The 22,129-nt window shown below is 34.7% G+C and overlaps 1 protein-coding gene and 1 long non-coding RNA gene across 2 annotated transcripts; both read right to left on the bottom strand.

Moving 5' to 3' along the window:
* Positions 1 to 8,409: 8,409 nt before the first annotated feature.
* On the bottom strand, positions 8,410 to 8,851 carry LOC126845481 (uncharacterized). The gene is made up of 3 exons (XR_007686779.1): positions 8,796 to 8,851; positions 8,675 to 8,731; positions 8,410 to 8,543 (listed from the first exon to the last, which is right to left on the bottom strand). It is a non-coding gene; the product is annotated as an uncharacterized LOC126845481 (long non-coding RNA).
* A 213-nt stretch (positions 8,852 to 9,064) lies between these two features.
* On the bottom strand, positions 9,065 to 10,028 carry LOC126845479 (uncharacterized). The gene is made up of 3 exons (XM_050584125.1): positions 9,902 to 10,028; positions 9,315 to 9,815; positions 9,065 to 9,246 (listed from the first exon to the last, which is right to left on the bottom strand). Exons 2-3 carry the CDS (start codon positions 9,692 to 9,694, stop codon positions 9,159 to 9,161), a joined length of 468 nt encoding a protein of 155 aa, XP_050440082.1. The 5' UTR covers positions 9,695 to 9,815; positions 9,902 to 10,028; the 3' UTR covers positions 9,065 to 9,158.
* Positions 10,029 to 22,129: the final 12,101 nt, after the last annotated feature.

Raw genomic sequence — 22,129 nt, forward strand, 5'->3', positions numbered from 1 at the left:
TGTCCTTTAAAAGTAATATAATTATCATTGTGATGAAGAAAACCTAAATCCATTTAAATGAAATTATCGGTGTACTAAAATAGTAGTAGACATGACTGATGCAAGGATAAGTATATTATTATTAATTTATATTTTATTTTGTATTTATCAATCGCCTTAAGTATATTTAAATACTACACATACTACATGTATACAATGCTTACTTATTTTAATTAAAGGTAATATAATTATTTTTATTTGTTTTATTTTTTATTTATCAATTGCCTTAAGTATATTTAATTACTACATATACAACATGTATATTGGGTTGCTTACTTATTTAATTTAAGAGATATAATATAGTATTGAAAAATATAATTCTAGTATTCATATGTATATATAATATATATTTGATTAAAACTGATGAAAAAGTGAACCGTGTGTGTGTGTGTGTGTGTTAAGCGTTATGTGTGATATCCGAATCAGTTATCAGTGAGAAGTATAGTATGTATTCATCACATTACAAATAATAATAATAATATTGGGCCATTGACAGAATGTAAGTAATATTAAATTTTTTTTTATACATTGTATATTTAATTTAGAACTTGTTTCACAATAATAGTAAATATACATAATAACATGCACTGAAACCGTGCGCGCGCGCATGTGTGTTTTTAACAAAAGAGAAGAGTGAAACTGAGTGTGGCGATAAGAATGAAATTCACGTATATCATAATATGGTTGTATTCAATTTTATGTTATCATTATTATTAAACTTATGCGCTGTTGATAAAAAAATAATCACAGGCGACAACAGAACGATTAGACCGCTACGTCTCGGCATCAGCCCTCGTGTGTTGTCGGATTTTGTTTGTATACATATATATATATTTTTTTTTATGTTAGCCTTGACAGTATAATGTATACGTATGCATGCTATATTGTATTATAATCGAAGATTATTGTTAGTTCTAAAAATGTTAGTGTGTATGTGAAATGGATTACAAATTGTTCTTTTTTCTCCGCGATGTTGTCTATATTTTTTAATGAAATTAGTATTTGTTCGACTCATAACCTAATGTGTGCTACTCTGTTAGATTATCAGTATAAGCAAATAAAAATTGAAGTCCACAGTGAAACAAAGTAAGTTTTTTTTAAATATAAAAATTCTTTGATGCTTGGTACAAACGACATATTAAGTCAGAAACAGTAGATTATCATAAGTGAACATTCGCGTGTTGTACCAAACCACTAATCAACTATTAAAACATTCTACTACTTTATCAGATTATTTTAGGAGATAACCGTTATCAATACAACTTACTATTATATCAAAAAAAATGTAATAAGATCAAAGTATTAAGTCAAAAATGATAATTTTTTAATTAAGTCGTTTGTACCAAGTATCAAACAAATGATCATTAATCTAAAAATCTATAAAATTTTTTTTTTTTTTTTTACAATTTCACGGCCTTGGAGTTGGTGTAAGTTTGCATGCATCATCAACTCGAAACATCTTCAGTTACTTCATTCTCGGAACTGATAAAGAACCTGTTGTTCACCTAATGTGGTAAAATTTGATTTCTTTCAATTTGTATATTATAATTATTATTTTGATATAAATTTTTTTTAATTGTAGTAGATGTGTTGGAAATTTATCCAATGATGAAAACACCGACCAAATATAATGAAAAGAATATGTTTGTGCATGGACTTCAGAAAACAACAAAAAACGGTACTTACTAAAAAAAATTATATGTAAAATTGAAGGGTACAGGGAAAAACCCATCAAAGTCACTTTTTAATAATACCAATTTTTGTTATAAAATTCATTTTTTACTTTTAAGCTATTTAAATTTCAAACTCTTTCTTGACTTTATATTTGGTTCAATATATATAATTACATATATGATTTTTCATTTTTAAGTAAACTTTAATACCATAATATTTTAAAAAAGTTTTTTGAAATGTATACATATCTTACTATGATAAAAAGATTATTTATATTTCTTATAATCAAAAGAGATAAAATATTTATGAATACCATTTTTTACTAAGTGATATTATGTTTCACTTAATAATAATTTGTTTGTTTGATTACTATAACATATAACTTACCGTATTTTAAATCAAATTTTAATTCTTTTTTAATTGTAGAATAGTTATGGTTAACACATCATTAGTTGTTTTTTTTTTTTCGTCGATACAATTATAACTGTATTAGTTCTCTGATGAAATTAGGAATAAGTTAGGTTAGGTTAGATATATATGTTAGGATATAGATGACGCGACACTAGGGACGGTCGACGTTCCGTGAAAAAAAGGTGGAGGACGGTGGAAGAATAAAAAAAAAAAAAATAAGTACACAAATGTGCGGGTGCTTGAAATAAGGGAGCAGAGCCCGTTTATTTTGACACTGAGGAAAACAAAAAAAAAAACAAGTGCTATTTAACACAAAAAGAAAAGATGACAAACAAGAAAAAAAAACGATATTAAATGGGTGTCGCTCGGGTCGTGTGTAAAACGAAAAAAGAAACATAGGCGGCGGGCAACTATGTGTGTTCGCGATGACGACGGGGAGCGAAGAAGAGCAAACACCCGAGAAGCTTAGTAGCGGCCGGCCGCGGCCGTTTTCCCCGGTGTGGACTTTGCACTCTCCAACTGGACGGTGGGAGAGTAAGTTCACAACCGAGTGTCGCACAATGTGTCGACGGGTGACAGAAAAATACAGCGCGGGCCCAACCTGTGTGATAGGTTGAGGGGGCCGCGTCATAGATACATAGAAATATCATAGTACAATCTAATTCATTTTTTAATTGAAAATCAGTTTTTTTTTAGTAATTAATTACAATATATACATATATACACATTATATAGTACAATCTTGTATGGTAGTAATTGAAGACCTTGGGGCAACAACAAGACATGTCCTTTTTTTTTAATTTTTTTAGAATTTAAACCGTTTTGAAAAAAAAATTGTTTAGAATATTTTGAAGAAAAGAAATGTTTGAGTTTAAAAACGTTTTAAATTATAAAAAAAAAATAAAAAGAGTACATGCCTTGTTGTTGCCCCAAGAAAAAACAATTATTCTCGAGGAGTAAAGAAACCTAAAAAAAAAAATTTAAAAAAAAGGACATGCCTTGTTGTTCAAGGTCTTCCTATTATTCTTATTTTTTTTAGGTTTCTACACTCCACGAGAATAACTGTTTTTTACACGTTCCACATGATATATGGGCTGGGTTTACATTAATTATGTAATACATTAATGATTTGTTTATTACTACCCTACAAGCTTGTACTATTTAACATGCAATTGGATTATGATTTCTAGGATTTTGATATTTTACTACATCTTGACATGCCTCGCTACAGACGGTCATGTCATCTTCCTCACTTTCATATTTAATATTTATAAAATTAAAAACCAGAATATTTTTTTCTCCAAAAATGTTAATAATATCCTGTTCCGTCATTGTATTTTTTAAAAAAAATCTATAATTATTCCTAATAAAATTCAGTTTTGCGGTATCGGTAGTGTAAATTAGATTAGTAGCAATACTATTTTCTTCAATTTCATAATCATGGTCAAAATTATCTATAATTATTATTATTTGTTCGAACGTTGTACATTCGAAGGAAGCTAAATAGTTTACAAGAATTTGAGTAGCATCTACCCTTGGATAACACATTTTAAAAAACAAAAATTTAAAAAATTATAATATGTACATACGCTATTTTTTATTAATCCACTGTGGAACTGTAATTGGAGAATGTGCAGTTTTTCTCTTGAAACAAAAAAAAAAAACAAAATCTATAAAATATCAATTTTTATAGTAAAAAATTAATTAATTTATGCTAGTCCTAATTAATTTTTAAAAATTTTCTATTAATAATTTTTTTCTTGGAATCAAAATTAATAACTCAACTAATATATACACTATTTTTTTTTCATAACTGTAAAATTTATAATTAAAATAAAATAATATTTTTTCTAATAGAAATTTTAAAATTTCTAATAAACAAAACAAATTCTATATAGTATATCAATTTTTATAGTAAAAAATTAATTATATTTATGCTAATCGTAATTAATTTTTAAAAAATATTGTATAGTTAATTTTTTTCTTGGAATCATAAATAATAACTCATCTAATGTATACACTATTTTTTTTTTATAACTGAATAATTATTTATTAGTATTTGTAAAATTGTAAAATACAATGATATTTGATCTATTCTAAATTTATAATAATAATAATTATTATTATTATTTATTATTATTTTGTTAAATTTTAAAATATAATGATATTTGATCTATTCTAAATTTTAATTTTTTTAAAATGTAATACTATTATTATCAAATAAAATAAATAATAATATACATACCTTTTTTTTGAGAGAGATATGTAAATTGATGATTGAATCAACCCTGGAAATCGCAATCAAACTAGATTTGAACTGCTGTAGATTTCTATTGAAATAAATAAAAACAAAATTTATTATTATTTAATAATTTTTATTTTTTAATTGATTATTTTTATGTAAATAATTTTTCACTTACTTTAATTTAAAACTTGAAAAAATAACTAAGTAGAATTAGTAAAAATTTTAAAGTATTCACTCAAACAGTGTTGAAAAAAATCGTTGTCGGTCAATTAGTATTGTAACAAAATTAAAATTCGGAAATCGAATGAGCAAAATACTAGATCTAACCCCTATTTATAACTTATTTTAAGCTAAACTCATCAAAATTAACTGAACTGAAGTTAGATCCATCTTGATAAGTTTTGCATAATCTACACATTTTCATTTTTTTCTAAATCGTTTGACACCGCCAAATCTATTGGATATTGCAAATTATAATATATAAATACTGTGTATTAAGTTATATTCATTTTATTAAATGATACCCTGTATATTTGTTTTGCGATTCTTTTAACGCCGACATATATTGGGTAATCGATGTTATAATATACTAAAGTAATGTATATTAAACATTTTAACTAGCGAATTTCATCCTGTATATATTATAGAATGATTATTAATTTTGGGAGCAAAAAATCTTATACTGATCACGTACAAATAAACAATGTAGTATCCAACTCGATATAAATTGTTGAATCTATACTTTTAATTTCGTTTGTCGTTGTCGTTAGTCGTTTGTCGCCGCCAAATATATATATATATATATATAGGATATTACAAATTATAATATATAAATACTGTGTATTAAGTTATATTTATTTTATTAAATGATACCCTATACATTTGTTTTGTATTTCTTTTGACACCGACATATATTGGGTAATCAATAGTATAATATACTAAAGTATTGTAAATTAATCATTTTTTTTTTTTTTAGCGAATTTCATCCTGTACATAATATAGAATGATTTATTCATTTTGTGAGCAAAAAATCGTATGCTGAGCACGTTCAAATAATCAATGTATAGTTTAAACTATATATAATATGTTTTTTCTGTGAATGTTTTGGTTACAGGCATTCATTAGAAAATAATAATATTATATCTTAGAATTTTTTTTTTCTTTAGTAAAAAAAAAAAAACAATATTATATTAGATTATTCTTTGTTTACTAACAAAAATTATATAGGACAACGTTCCGTTGTGGTTTAATCTGCCGGCGCATGTGCAAACGTTGGATCTCGACGTTGTATGTATGTATATAAACACATTGTATGAATGTTACTTACCCCTACTTCTGTCATCTCGTCTTCAAATATTATACACATTAAACACAACCGCAGCCGCAGCCGCCGCATGGTAAAAGGTAAGTTACCACGAGCGCGCAGCTATGATGAAATCGTACCACGTGTGTGACCGTCACATTTACCTCGGATATTTTTGCGTGGGGCGTATGATAATTATAATATACCGATTTGATGTCATCACGTAGCTTTGTGATAACAATATTCTACGTCATTTATTGCAATTAAAATTTAATAAAAAAAAAATTGCATGCAATGCATGACCTATGTCAATATTACGTCAGCTATGCGTATGTTGCAACAAAAATGACGTCAGCTGACAATATAATACACTCACGTGACGTCATTTGTTGCAAACAAATTTGCACATTCCATTGATATCATCGGAATTTTAATGGGTTTTTAATTGCCCGCTGCTTCCAGAAAAATGCTGATCTTGCAAATTTTTAACCGCGGCTTCCTTTGATCCCCAGAAAAATGCTGATCTTGCACATTTTTAATCGGTGGCGGCTTCCTTTGATCCCCAGAATCGGCGTTTTATAGACTACTGTTATCATACTTCGAATATATATAATAATTTAAACTACGATTTAAATTTACTACGATATGACCGTAATACCTCTTATGTGTTTACTACGAACATGAATACTATCTACACTAAACAATTGTCAAGCGAATTATCATTTCACTGATCATCCATGCATAAATCATAATATTAATTCTTTCTTTTAAGTTGTAACTTGTAAAATGTTCAATTTTGGGACTTTGGTTACCTTACCTACTGTTAAAATTAAAAATCTCAGTTGAAGCGGAGGAAGTTAAACGTTGAGTAGGTATATTTTATATTATGTAAATCGCCCGTAGGCCTAAATGTGTATAATAGGTGGCCACACTGCGCATTTACAGTTGGTCCTACTGTCAGCTTATGGGTCAGCTGACCGCTTCCAACAGTCGTCGATAAGGAACTTTAATCTCTGAAGACTTTAAAAGTTTATATTTTATAACCACATAATTTTCTAATTTCTATTCAACGTGTTCAAGTTTGCAGGTTACGAGGTACGTATTCTCTTACTTAATTATTTTTATATTTTCGGCGTGTAAGTTCATCAAATATTTTGCGCTAGGATTAAATTATTAAGACGTGATTAACCATTCATTTCCCAATTTTTATAAAAATATTTTTAATGATCAGGAATTTAGGGGAAAAGTATAATATATCTAAAGTTAAATGACGTTTATACCATCTGGATTCTGGTAGATGGCAATAATTTCTTTTATTACTATAGAGTAACACTTACATTAAACGTATTTTTTCTAACGAAATAAAATGTTGTAATAAATATGTTGCATTTCTACTACAATGGGTACTGAAATTAGACTATTAAAATTACCTAATCGCTAAGTACAGAAAAGGCACATGTTTAAGTTTTAACATTTTTTCAGGATAGACAAAAATCTGTCCAGGACAAGTGCATTTTCTGTATTTAGCGATTCAGCTGGCCAATAATCGGATATGATTAATTTATTTTTGAATTAATTGGCATTTTATTCTTTGCATTTCTCCCGAGATTTTCACTTAGAAATAACATTAACATGTGTTTATTAGGTTAAAAAAATGAATTTTATATAGGCTATAATCAAGCGGATATCTTAAAGGGACGCCATACCCCCATTTATTCAGGAATTAAGTATAGGCACTAGTTTCAAAATCTTTATTTAGAGATTAAACTGTGATGCGTTATGTTCAGTTATTATGAATTTTTATTTAGGTAGTTAATTTATTTTTCAAATAAGTCACAGCATGGTCGGCCGTAACTTAAACACTGCATAAACTTAGTTTTCTAATTCCAAAAACTCAGCTTACCGGGTGGTTTTAGGGTAAAACACCTGATTATAAAAGTTTTATGTGAGAACATTTCCTATGTTTTGATGGAAACCAATTTTCAAAAGTTGGTTTGTAGATGGAACAATATGGCATAAAGAAAGGGTATTTTTTTAATTATTAAAATGTATGTATATATCCTAATATAAAAATTTAAATTTTAAAAATTTAATTCTAATAAAACATAATTAAAGTTTTCACCTTTCAAACAAATTTTAATTTATATCTGCTTGCATTTGTAGACTTCATATCTTTGGAAATACAAAAGTACACATGATACGAGTATATTATATGATATGTATTGTCACACATTTTATAAATAAAAAAAAACAAACTTTAAAAAATATTAGGTAAAACACAAAATTAATAAAATAAATAAAAATCTTATTACAAAATAAAAAAAAAATTAAAATAACAAAATGTTAAATAAAAAAAATATATACATATATAAAAACTATATAAAATAAAATGATCCACTAATAAATATTTTAGCAACGCCATCTATATACTCTCCACGTACTTCGCATTCCTCTGGAAGCGGGAGTGCACAGTCGACACATCTCCATCCATAGTCGTAATAGAGGTAGGCGTACCTTGTCAAATTTGGCATGTCTCTGACAACTCTCCAACAGGAAATACAATTGCTTCCTGTTGGGTCTAGCAAGCTATTTAGGTTTTCCATCCATCTACCTAAAACGAACAGATGTGTGATATTATTACACAAGTATTGTATTAATTTATTAATATATTTACCATTTTTGCCAATCTATAATGCATAATATTTATTCGTAGAGCTCTTGGAAATATTACGCGGCAAATTGGACATTCCTCCAGCCGTCGGCCACACGTATCGCAGCACCACCCATGATCACATGGCAAAAGAATATTTATTATCTCTCCTGCTTCTCCTCTGCTGCCCAGGCACACAAACCATCTATCGTCTTTCTCGCCTATATAAATACACAAAGGTATATAATAGTTTATTTCTAAGCTGTAAAATTGTAGTATGATAATTATTTTATATTTTTAAAAAAAATATATTACATTTCTTAATGTAAAATACAATTTGCAATATTTGTACCTGGCATTTGTGGTTGTTGGAATGATGGGCGCACTGCCATGACGATGTTTGGTACATCTGTTAATATTAAATTAATTAAAAAAACTTTATTTATTTAGAAACACCAGAACATTTTTAATACCTTCATTTGCAGGCTCTGCCACTTCCACCTCTATCTCTTCAATATTGTCATTATCTACAAATAAATAAATGCATAATTTGTGTAATGTTTTCCAAAGAAATTTCTTTAAAACCTTTAATTGCCTTGGTGTTCCAACACTGCACCCACGGCATTCATAATGATAACTTCTATACATTTAATAAAAAAAAAAAAATAAGTTAATATTTTAATTACTTTCAATTTTTAAAAATTTTTCTTTAAGTGTTGAACATACCTTCAATTTCGGTTTCTACAATTGGAAGCGGTGGCGGTAGTTGCGGTCTGGTAACTTGCGGCCTACCACGTCGAGGCTGTTGTCCTCTACCCCGACCTGTGCCTCTACCTCTACCTCTCCCTATAGGTAATCTTGCTGGTTCTTGATGTGGTGGTGACAAAGACTGGAGCAAAATTGGATTTTCCGGTATATTCACATCTGAATGAAATATAATTAAAAATAAGTGAATTAAAATTTAATAAGTGAATTAAAATGGAAAATCTTACCGAGAACCATTTGACCGATTTGCCGATCCCGATAACCTCTTGCCATGTATGCCACCCTTCTTAAAAATGAGATGATCCCATATCAGCCATTTCTGACATTTTGATGTGCGACCGTTAATATGTGGTAATTTGTATCTCTTGTTGACACAATTGATATCCAAACGTATAGCATTTACATTATATTCATCAACAGAGTCTGAACGCGGTCTTTTCAGACCTGATGATGAGCACGGCTGCGGGTCGTCCGAGTCTGTCGCAACTGGATGGTCTTTGTTGGAGACAGGCGGGCGAATGACGCTAAAAGTATTACAGTATGTATTCCAGTTGTTTTCTAATACTATTTCTGGGATTTGGTTATCTAAGTCGTCGTCTATGTCCATGTCGCTGTCTTCAGCTTATATACATTTCTATTGTTAATTTTTTAACTTTTAATGACCTGTTGGCCGTTTAATACTTGCTGAGTTCTTCTTCATACTCTGCTCTCCACATTCCTCAGTCTATCTGTTAGGGTGTAATTACATTTAATAATATTTAAAATTCCACCAAAAAATGTATTGTATGTTAAATTGATTAAATTTTTTAGTTACCGTAAAAGTTCCATATCGGAGGATGCTGGCCAATGGTTGTTCTTATTACGTTATGGAAGCTCTCTATGTAATTATTAGTTTGTATACTTAGTTGGTAAACAGAGAATCCAGCTGGGCGAATGACGTCTAACCAATAATACTGAAAATAGTTAAATAATTTGGTCAGTATATCTTGAACGCCCATCTGTGTGGCCAATTGTACGATAGCATTAAAACCTCCAGTTATGCTGAATTCATCTGGCAGACCTTCTGCCCTCTCTACTGGCAAATGCGGTAATGCCATGATCTATTAAAATAACAAAAAAATAAAATTGTAAATATAGTAACAATTCATTATATTTTGTTAGGCCTTATTTTGATTTATGAACTACTATCCTCAAAACCATTGCTGCATTACTATCATTTCTGACAACACCAGCAAGATTATGTTGTTAAACGAATCGTACAATGCTCTATAAATAAAAAATGTAAGTTCATGTTTTGTCTTCTTTTTCTGCTAAAATTTCAATATCATTATTTTATACCTTGACAGGCCTTGACGGCCAAACATTTGACGTTGGAAAAGTGAGACGATGTCGGACGATAACACATGACGTCTTAACCACCTGGGTTAATTAAAATATAATATTTCAGGAAATTAACTAACCTGGTTGAAATGAAATCAGCATCCTACCAAATGGGACTCTGCCATTACTCGTCTTACTGCGTTCCTCGATGCAGTTTCAAAATCGGTTACAATTTGAATATTTTGCCAATCCAAAATATCCACGCCGATGTCATCTCTTAAAAATTGGAGAAGTCTTATGTAAAGGTTTTCTGTCCTTTGATTAAGCAATGCGTAAACGATGGGAATAGACTGAAAAAAATTAATGTTTTAATAGTGTAAGTAATGTTTTTAGAATTTGGTTAATTAATAATAATAATGTTTATATTCAGCAACAATAATAATATAGATATACAATATAATATAAACATTTGTTGGATTACTATAACATTTTTCTATGAATTATACTATTTGTATGTATTATGACAGGTACGACAATATTATGACTTACTATGTTGTCCAAGATGATATGGATTGTCACCAGTTGATCAATTTCTGCTGGTACTCTTGGTCTAACTCCAAAAGTTCCATCAATAGTTAGAACTCGGCATTGCCGGAAATGCAGCGCAAGTCTTTGCAAAAATGCCACGTTGGCAAAGACTAGACCTTCGAATACCAAAGCGTTGTATTTTATGAATTCCAAGGGCTCTTGGGAAAAATTGATTTATGTAAACTTCAATCGATTTCCCCATTGAGGAGACAAAATTATTTCAGCCATTGCTTTTAACGACTGAAGTATTGCTGGTTGAAACCTCTGCCTCGCTAACCGCATCATCCTCATAGCTTCGTCCGCCGGAGTATTGAAAACTGCATTTGGAAATCTATCGAATTATTCACATTGTATGGTTATTCAAATTAGCTTTAAATATACCTATAATACTATTTTTCAATATATTTTCTAGTCTCTTACCTCCTGGAAACTTCTTCATAAATTAATCTAGCTGGTGTTGCCTCAGCTGCAGCTCGTTCTCTCAAGTCTGCTGAAAATCTGCCTGTTTTAACATCATGTCCAGGTTCATGATTGTGTCTCGTGTTCTGCATTATTGGACTGTTTTCTGGTAAAAGGGCCATAGACGCAGAAGCTCTACAGCCGGTCTCGTACCGTGTACATCTCAATTACCTAAAAAAAGTAAATTATTAATTAAAGTAAAAGGTACCTACTAGTTAAATAAATAATTAACATTTTTTTTAGTGCTTACTTGCGATTTGCTGATGTCTGGTTTTGCAAATATGTATAACCAGTGGCATCTGTATATACAAGACGCCCCCTCAACCCAGGCACTCTCCAAGATCGAGATCGAGACCGTGACCGTGACCGTGACTGTTCTCATCTAATTTTAATTAAATACATGATATAAAAATAGGCTATATCTGTTTTTTGCAACAAGTGGTCTCTTTTTCTTTTCGCCTCGCATATAGTATTTGAAAATAGCTAACATTTAACAATACTTAATGTGGCCATATAAATAGTATTTTGGAATCTGTTGAATATTAACTACTCTTTGTTTACTAAATAAACTTCGGTCAAAATTTAACCGAAATAAGAAAAACATTAGATGGTCATATTCAAATTTGAAAAATAAAAACGTTTACGAATGTAATATATTATTTTTTTGACATCATGTTAATGTCGAGCTATAACTGAAATATAAAAAAAAAAAAATAGGAGTTGTAATTTTTCTTGTAGTGTATTTAGTTGTGTAAGTTGTGACGCCGGGAGTAAGCCAACCCATTCATCAACGGCCATATAGACTTCCGTACTCCCAACAAGCGGAAATAAACAAGCAGGTGAAAGGACTACTAGAAGATGGCGTGATAATCAACAGTGAAAGTCCATGGAATGCGCCATTGCTTATAGTTCCCAAAAAAGTTGACGCAACTGACGAACAGAAATACCGAGTAGTGGTGGACTACCGAAAACTGAATAGCTTGACGGTTGAAGACGCATTCCCTATGCCCAACATAAACGAGACCATGGACCAATTGGGTAGAACCAAATATTTCAGCTGTTTGGACATGGCAAGCGGATACCGTCAAATGCCACTGCACCCAAGGGATCAAGAAAAAACTGCTTTCAGTACGAACTGTTACGTATCAGCAGTTTATATAAATACATATGGTGGGAATTGTCTACCACACGCGTGTGCTACACCGGCACAACTTGTCATTCTTGTAATTTGGGTTTCATAATAAACATCAGCGAATATTATTATTTATATTAATCTAATTGTGTTCTACTTTTATTCTAAGGTATAACAAATTGGCGACGAAGAAACTCTTTATTTCTCACATAGACCATACTGTCTATTAAAAGTAAATTAAAATTATTTACGTGTCTAAGAAGTTCAGTGAATTTGTAATAAACTTTTTTTTAAAAATGGTTGAAACCAAAGAAACCGTTAAATTCAATCAAGTAATTGGAACACCCGGAACATTTGAACCTGGAATGGACGTGACCATATTCGAATCTAAGCTGACAAATTTTTTTCTGGCAAACGGAATCGAAAACGAAGTTCAAAAGAAAGCCATATTGCTTTCATCAGTAAGTGAAGAAATTCATACAATTTTATTCAGTTTATGCGTTCCAAGCACACCAGACACTCAGACTTATGCTACACTTATTGGTCTTTTAAATAAATACTATAAACCATTATAGTCCTACTTCGCTGCGAGACATGCGTTTTATCAAGCCAAAAAAATGTACAAATGAAACTGTTGCTGAATGGGGTGCCCGAGTCAAAAACCTTGCATCCAAATGCAATTTCTCGCCAGAATTATCTACTGTCATCCGTGATATTTTCGTAGTAGGTATGGATCCGAGAAAAGTGCAAGACCGACTACTGGAAGAAGATGCTTCTAAAGTAAGCACAACATTTACAAGCCTCTCAGAAATAGCTACTGCTAAAGAGGCTACTTTGAAAGAAAAAAATGGCTGGGAGAAGGACGAAGCCGACCTCAAATTCCAGAGGCAGTCGCGCAAGTTCAAACCAGCTGATCGTCAGACAACTTCAGATAAACCAAGGTGCGGGGTATGCGGTCGTTCAAACCACGCCCAAAAGGACTGCAAATACAAGAACTACAGCTGTAACATTTGTAATGTCAAAGGTCACCTAGCTCCTATGTGTACTAAAAAGGGTAAGAATGATCAACCAAACTATAATAAGTCTGCCCATAATAAATTTATATCACAGAATTCGAATGAAAATGTAGATGAAAATGATATTATGTATAATTTATTTGATACCTTTTTTTGTATAAGGGAACAACATAATTCTCAAAGTAGAATAAAGCCTTATACAATTAACCTATCAATTGAAAATAAAAAAATTAATTTTGAAATAGATACGGGGTCTAAGTACAGTGTTATATCAAAAGAAATGTATGATTCTAACTATAGTAATATAGTTTTACAAGACAATGAAATTTCATTATACGATTATGTAGGAAATAACATAAGCCCGATAGGTAAGGTCATGGTAAATGCGAAATACTCAAACAAAGCTTTTAAAATTTGTATTTATGTCATTGAAAAGGGAGGCCCTCCTTTGATAGGTAGAAATGATTTACATACAATTAATTATTCACCTTTATATAAAAATGTAAATGACAGTGATAATTTAGATCTGGATCAAATATTAAAAAACTTTGAAGGACTGTTTACAGATGATTTAGGGACATTTAATTAATATGAAATTTCATTAAAAATTAAAAAAGGGGCTATACCCAAATTTTTTAAACCCAGGTCAATTCCTTTAGCGTTAAAAGCGAGTAAAGTAGAGACAGAAATAAATCGTTTAGAAGTCAATCAAATTCTTGTTCCTGTCGACTACAGTGAATGGGCAACACCTATTGTTCCAATTTTAAAATCACCACAAATAAGAATTTGTGGTGATTTTAAAATTACAATTAACCCAGTTTTGGAGGGAATGGAGTACCCATTACCTAAAATAGAATATCTATACGCAAACATTAGCGGTTCAAAGTATTTTTCTAAAATTGATCTTAAAGATGCGTACCAACAAATGGTGATTAAAGAGACAGATCGAAAATATACTACTATTAATACGCACGGTTTATTCAGTTACACTCGTAATCCATTCGGTATAAAAAGTTCAGCAGGTGAATTTCAGAAAGCTATGGAACTTGTCACTGCTAATTTAGAAGAAGTAGGGGTATTTCAAGATGATGTAATAATTGCGGGTAAAACGATACAGCAACATAACGATAGGTTAAAAAAATTACTTAATGTTCTTTCGGAATCCGGTTTAAGAGTTAAAATAAATAAATGTTGTTTTCTCAAAAATTCAATTGAATATCTAGGTTGACACGGTCGGGTATTGCCATCACCGCGGTCTGGACTATTACCCGGACCGCGATGACAATACCCGGCCGGGTCGTGCTTCCCTAATTGCCCATTAAGCAAAACCCCGGCGCAGCTTATCAGCAATGTTGACCGGCGCAGCTTATCAGCAATGTTGACCGGCGCCGGTAACATAAATACGGCTGTCACCGGACCGCCGATTATCAGTATTATTATTATTGTCGAGTAGTATTATAAACGAGTAGAATAAACGGTGACGAAAGTAAAAAGTTGTTGTTATTTTACAAAAGTGTTTAATCACTCCTAAGTGTTTAATCACTCCGAAAGTGTACGGTCACGACAATTGGCGCAGTTGGTAGTTTTGCAATCTTGAGAAAAAAAACGTAAGTACAACATTTTATTTAAAAAGTAATACAATTGTTTTTTTCCCCACGACCAAAAATTTTTTTTAGTGAAAAAAAAAATTAAATAAATAATTTTAAGCGGCGCAGTGAACGGGTGTACGCATAAAATATATCGCAGTATAATAGCATTACTATTTTTTATTTATTTTTTTTGTGTTGAAAAAAGAAATCCCCCGTTAGTTAATTCTCGGTACGATAGCGCTCAATATATAAATATTATATATACATATAAATTTTGTTTTTTTGTTTGTTGTGCTTTAATTTGGATATAAACCCGAAATGGCAAACAAATATTTAATGGAGCTTAATATCGATGAATTAAAAAATGAAGCGCGGAAACGGAATCTACAGACGCAAGGGACTAAAGCCGACTTGCTAATCATGTTGGAAAGCCACTCGTTGAACGAGAGAAAGTTGAGCCCGCCAATGTAATATTTAAGTTGGATAGTGTCAAAAACCAGTCCATTAGTGACGCCAATGATGACGGTAAAAACCAAAACGGTATAAATGACAACGTCAAGGAAACTCGACGTCTGTTGGGCGGCCCCGAAATGGAAAACCGTCTAGGCACACTGGAAAACGGTTTTGACACGATATCCGACCGCGTAGTAGGTTTAGAGCTCAATGCAAAAATATCGGGACTGGAAGTTAGAATTATGGCGGCAGTGTTAGATCAGCTCACAACGGACGTGTTGCTGGGCCACGACTTCCTAGTGGAACAAGGTGCTTCATGGGACTACAGTGCTGGTACTTTTCATCTGGGCAACGACCAGAGGTAGACTATCAGTTGGCGACGGCCCCAAAAGACAGACGAAAATACGCTTAAACCGGTAGACCTGACAGAGGTGGAACTACCGGTAGGCTATATTGGTGAACAACTAAGGAATGTGTTAACACAGTACCCTACAGTATTCAGTGGACAAGTTGGTCGGACACGGATAGTAGAGCACGAAATACGGTTAAACGACCCAAAACCCGTAGCACTAAACCCGTACCCATACACCAAGGACAAGAGGGCAAAGATCAACGACACGGTCAAGGAAATGGAGGAACAGGGCTTTGTACAGGACGGTACACATCGGTTTTGCGTGGATTACAGGCGCTTAAACCTCCAAACCGAGCCCGACGCGTACTCTATGCAAAACTTGCACAAATTGACCCGGACAATGGGAGGAGCCGAAGTGTTTAGCACATTGGACCTAAAGTCCGGTTATTGGCAAGTGAGCTTGAGTCCACTTACCGCATTTCGTACTGATAACGGTCTTTATCAATTTCGGGTTATGCCGTTCGGACTGTGCAACTCTCCAGCCACATTCTGTCGCCTAGTGGATGAAGTATTCCGAGGTTATGTGGGACAGTTTGTACGAGTGTACTTGGATGATATTGTGGTCTTCTCAAAAACCAACAAGGATCATCTCTACCACTTACACAAGGTACTGGAGCGCCTAGCCAAATTTAGACTAACGTGCCAACCAAAAAAGTGCAAATTTGGAACGCGAAATATAAACTTCCTTGGACATATGATCGATGGTCAAGGAATCGACACGGAAATCGGAAAATTGGATATCGTTAGCCGCATTCCCACACCAAAACGACTGAAGGAGCTTCAGCGTTTTCTGGGAGTTTGCGGATGGTACAGCCAGTTTGTAAACCGATACACGGAACTCACAACACCGCTAACGAACCTGTTAGCCAAAGGAGTCAAGTGGCACTGGACGAATTTGGAACAGGACTCATTCGAGCGGGTAAAGTTAGCATTAGTATCAGCACCAAAACTCAGCCCTCCGGACTATTCAAAACCGTTTTGCTTGCAAACGGATGCAAGTGAGGTGGGCGTTGGTGCCATACTGTATCAACGCGGGACACAGCCACATGAGAAAAGGATCATCAGTCACGTGAGTAAGAAATTGAACTCAGCACAAACCCGTTACTCAGCAGTGGAGAGGGAGTGCTTAGCTATCATTTTTGCGGTTGATAAGTTCCGCCTTATCTGGAAGCCAGGAAATTCGAACTGCTTACAGATAGTGCGGCATTAAAGTGGTTACAGACGGCACGAGATAATAATAGTAAGCTAACCCGATGGGCACTTACCCTTGGAACTTACACTTTCGATATTAAACATGTGCCCGGAATCCAAAATGAAGCTGCAGACGCACTATCAAGAAATCCGGCAGATGGACCAACGGTGGACGAGGAACAACTTGAAAACAATCTCATTGAACCACCGCTTGGGGACAAACCAGCAACACATGAGGACGAACTGTTCAAGATATCCGGACACGACTTCACCGATCACCTTACACTACAGGAGATCGCCGAATGGCAACGGAATGACCCGGACATTCAAAATCTGATACAGATTATGACCAAGCGAGACACCAGAGAACAACCATTTCGATTCGAAAAGGACTTGGTGTACCGGATAACTCCACGAGATGAGGGCGATGATATCATAGCCATAGTAATACCCGCCAACAAACAGGAACGGATACTATGGAGATATCACGATCATGAGACTGCCTCGCACCCGGGTTGGAAAGAAACCTGGAGGGCCATACAAAACCGCTTCTACTGGAAAGGGATGCGGGAGATGGTATTGCAATACGTCCGGGAATGTCGAGTATGTGCTTGTACAAAACCACTCAACAGGAAACCGGAAGATGCGATATCAACACGAGTACCACGGCAGCCATGGGAAGTCCTGAGCATTGACCTTATGGGGCCTTACCCCCGATCAGCTTGGGGTGAAACGTTTATACTCGTCGTAACGGATTGCTTTAGCCGATGGGTAGAGGCTTTCCCCATTGGAACCGCAACAACTCGGGTGATTATAGACGCGTTGGAGCGCGAGGTATTTCCACGTTTTGGGTTCCCCCGCGTACTACTATCAGACAACGGCCCCCAATTTGTGTAGAATTACCCGTAGAAGCCGAACTTAGGAAACGCGCTAGGGTAGTGATAGGGACCCCTAATGACAAACAGGTAGGGAAAACCCTAGACAGGTTTTCGATAGGAAATTGGGTGTACTACCGCAGTCACCAACTCTCAAACGCAGCAAAGGGATTTCACGCGGGGTTTGCGTCTAAGTGGATAGGACCAGTGAGACTGGGAAGTTCCTTAGGGAATGGTGTTTTCTTCACGGAAACTAAGCCGGTCGTAAAAGTTCACTGCTCCGCACTAAAACCTGCTTATGTGACCAATTACCCTACGCTAATTTCAGATGTCGCAACCCCCAGTGAAACGGGTACGAGAAGAAGGCGGCCGAAGCGGCAAGCGCTTTCGCCCTCCAGCGACAACCGTCAAATCCGTGGTCCACCAGATGGAGGGGTGGATAAAGGGTCACCAGGACGCCATCGCGGGCCTGCAGGTGGCAGGATGAGAGGATCTGAGGAAAGGAGCGAGGAGGGGTCACTTCCGAACCCCCCGAGGAAGCCGGTGGTCGATACGTCTACTCAGACGTATCTAAGACCGGTGATAACCTTGGAGTGGGCGAAGAAGGCGACCCTCTATGAAATACGGGACGATCTGGTGGCTCGCGAACTACACCATCGAGGATGGTTAATGGGCACCCAGACAAAGGAGAGGTCACGACCCGGAAAGTCTGGAGTGACCTCACAGGTAAGGGAAGGTAATGGTAAGGCTGCTTTTAGGGCTAGCGAGGTAAGCTCAACACCCGGTACAGCTGGAATGCCCCCCCTAGTACGCCTAAGAGCAGAGGCCCCAGGTAAGGTAGACCGAAAACCGGCGCCGAGAGCGCTGGGACGGCCTAGCCAGGTTCAGGTAGGGACGAGAGGAAGGATGGGAGCCGATACAGGTAAGACCGTCCGTACCCACTCGTCCCCACCCCCCTGAAAGTGGCCACGCCACCGGAAAATAATTACTTCCGGAGGCCCCACTCAACAACAAGGCCGTTAACTGCCCCGGGGACCAGTAGCTCTCCAAAAATCGTTACCCGGAATGCGTACCATGCGCAACTGGAACGTGAGGAGGAACGGCGACTGCGTCACTGAAAGCCGCGAAACGTCCCGTTCACAGCGGCAACAGCGGCGATGACGGCAACAGCAGCGACGACGACGACAGCAGCGACGACGGCGACGGCGACGACAGCGGCCACAGCAGTGGCAACGATCGACCTCACACTCGATGTCTCCGACGAATCGGGAACGAGGGAGGTGGCAATGGAGGTGGACCCCGACGACACGCTCCAACTAGCCGTCGGGCAGTTGGACCTCATGGACGATATCCTCGGGGCCCAAAACTACGACCTGCCGTATGTGGAGTTCCTCCAGGACCTCTACTACACGCCGTTGACGTCACCCGAGCCCGTTCAGCGTTAGCCGTCTGAGTAAGCTACCTTGGGGATGCTTAATGGGCCATTGGGGGGGAGAATGACACGGTCGGGTATTGCCATCACCGCGGTCTGGACTATTACCCGGACCGCGATGACAATACCCGGCCGGGTCGTGCTTCCCTAATTGCCCATTAAGCAAAACCCCGGCGCAGCTTATCAGCAATGTTGACCGGCGCCGGTAACATAAATACGGCTGTCACCGGACCGCCGATTATCAGTAGTATTATTATTGTCCAGTAGTATTATTATTGTCGAGTAGTATTATAAACGAATAGAATAAACGGTGACGAAAGTAAAAAGTTGTTGTTATTTTACAAAAGTGTTTAATCACTCCGAAAGTGTACGGTCACGACAAGGTCATTTAATTGATGAGCAAGGCTTACACACATTGTCAAAACACTGACGCTATTTCTTCAGCTCAAATTACAGAAAATAAAACAATGCTGAAATCGTTTATTGGTATGGTAACATATTATAATAAATTTATACCTAACGCAGCAGATATTTTAAAACCACTTTATTTGCTTTTACGTAAGGATATTAAATGGCATTGGTCACCAAATTGTGACAAAGCGTATAAAAAAATTAAGGAAATTCTTACATCTAAGCCCGTGTTAGCACATTATGACCACAAACTTCCTTTGAAGCTCGTTGTAGATTCTTCAAGTTATGCTGTAGGCGGAATTATTTCACATGTATACCCAGACAATACTGAAAGACCTATAGCTTTTGCATCAAGGGTTCTCTCAGATTCAGAATGCAAATTTCCACAAATCGAAAAGGAAGGCTTAGCTATTATTTTCGGAGTTACAAAATTTTATGATTACTTATATGGTAGGAAATTTCTATTGGAAACGGATCACAAACCATTAATATATATTTTTGGTGATAAAAAAGGCATTCCGATATACGCGGCTAATCGTTTACAAAGGTGGGCATATGTGTTATCATCTTTTGATTTTGAAATTAAATACGTCAAATCGGAAAATACCGTGGCTGATTATTTATCTCGAATAAAATCTGGCCAAAGTCATCCGAATGATGATATTGAAGAAAGTACTCACATTAATTTTATTCATGAACAATCTTCATTTCCCATAAATTGGTCAAAAATAAAAATTGAAACAAACAGAGATCCAATTTTGTCTAGAGTTCTCAACGCAGTAAAAACCAATGAATGGAGTGACGAATTTTCATTAAATTCGGAATTAAAATCGTATAACTCACGCAAAGTAGAATTAACAATAGAACAAGGATGTCTTTTATGGGGCTATCGTGTAATAATACCTCAAAAATTTCGAAATTATATTTTAACGGAACTTCATTCTTGCCATGTAGGCATGTCGAGTATGAAAAGTTTAGCAAGGTCGTATTTTTGGTGGCCCTCGCTAGATAAAGAAATTGAGGACATCGCACGTAACTGCAACGAATGTTTAAATGCTAAACCAAATCCACCCAAGTCAGTCATAACACCTTGGAAATGGCCCCATAAGCAGTGGACTAGAATACATATTGATTTTTTAGGCCCATATCAAAATAAAACATTTTTAATTATTGTTGACGCAACAACCAAGTGGCTAGAGGTATTTCCAGTAAATGCGATGACAGCAGAAACAGTCATTACAAAATTGTCTGAGTTAATTGCACGTTTCGGAATCCCGAGAACAATAACAAGTGATGGCGCAAAATGTTTTTGCGGTGTTGAATTTCGGGCATACTGTAAAAAACTAGGTATTAGGCATTTAACAGGAGCCCCGTTTCATCCGTCTTCAAACGGATTTGCGGAATCAGGGGTAAGAATCGTAAAACAATTTTTTGAAAAATATTCTACTTCATTAATTCATTTAAATAAATTTTTGCTGATGTATAGGAGTACGCCACATTCGGCAACACACGAATCTCCCGCTCAACTCATGTTAGGTCTTTCGACACGAACACTATTTGATTTATTAATACCAAACACCAACTAAGTAGTTATTAATAATCAAGTAACCCAAATAAAAAACGGGGGTAAAAGAGACTTAAATTTAGATAAGGGGATGGTGTGTTAGTTAAAGATTACAGAAAAACAGGTGAAAATTGGCAGAAGGGTACAATTACTGATAATATTAGTCATAATACTCATAAAGTAGTTTTAAATGATGGTTCTGAATAGATAAGGCACAATAATCAGATATGGCCACACGGCCTAAAAGAAAATGAGTTATCTCCTGCTTCTAATCATTCAGACACGCCTAGTGTTGACCAAACAAACTCCGATTCCTTTGAAACTACTGTACCAATAAATACCACAACACAAAAATCACCTAGACCCGTTAGGATTAAAAAACCCATTCAGCGTTTTTCTTCTTGTGATTATAAATAATTATGTTACTGTATTATTTTTGCATATTGTAAAAACATGTTTACTACACATTATTATTATTTTTGCATGAAATATTGTTTTTGTTTTTTTAATTATTTGTATTATCTATCTATATGATATTAAAAATGTAATTATGGTTAAGTATATTATTTTTGATGTTATTGTAAATATAAAAAAAAAAAA

This window comes from Adelges cooleyi, unplaced genomic scaffold (genome assembly GCF_023614345.1).
Source record: "Adelges cooleyi isolate 19-005CV unplaced genomic scaffold, UGA_ACOO_1.1 ACOO_flye_CR_arks_rails_tigmint_CR_PRNA_793, whole genome shotgun sequence".
NCBI classification, from domain to species: domain Eukaryota; kingdom Metazoa; phylum Arthropoda; class Insecta; order Hemiptera; family Adelgidae; genus Adelges; species Adelges cooleyi.

Excerpts from the sequence above, each read along its gene's own strand:
- LOC126845479 (XM_050584125.1), bottom strand. The coding sequence starts at position 9,694 with ATGGACATAGACGACGACTTAGATAACCAAATCCCAGAAATAGTATTA. Across the intron at positions 9,247-9,314 it reads AATCGGTCAAATGGTTCTCG|ATGTGAATATACCGGAAAAT; the intron begins GTAAGATTTTCC and ends TATTTCATTCAG.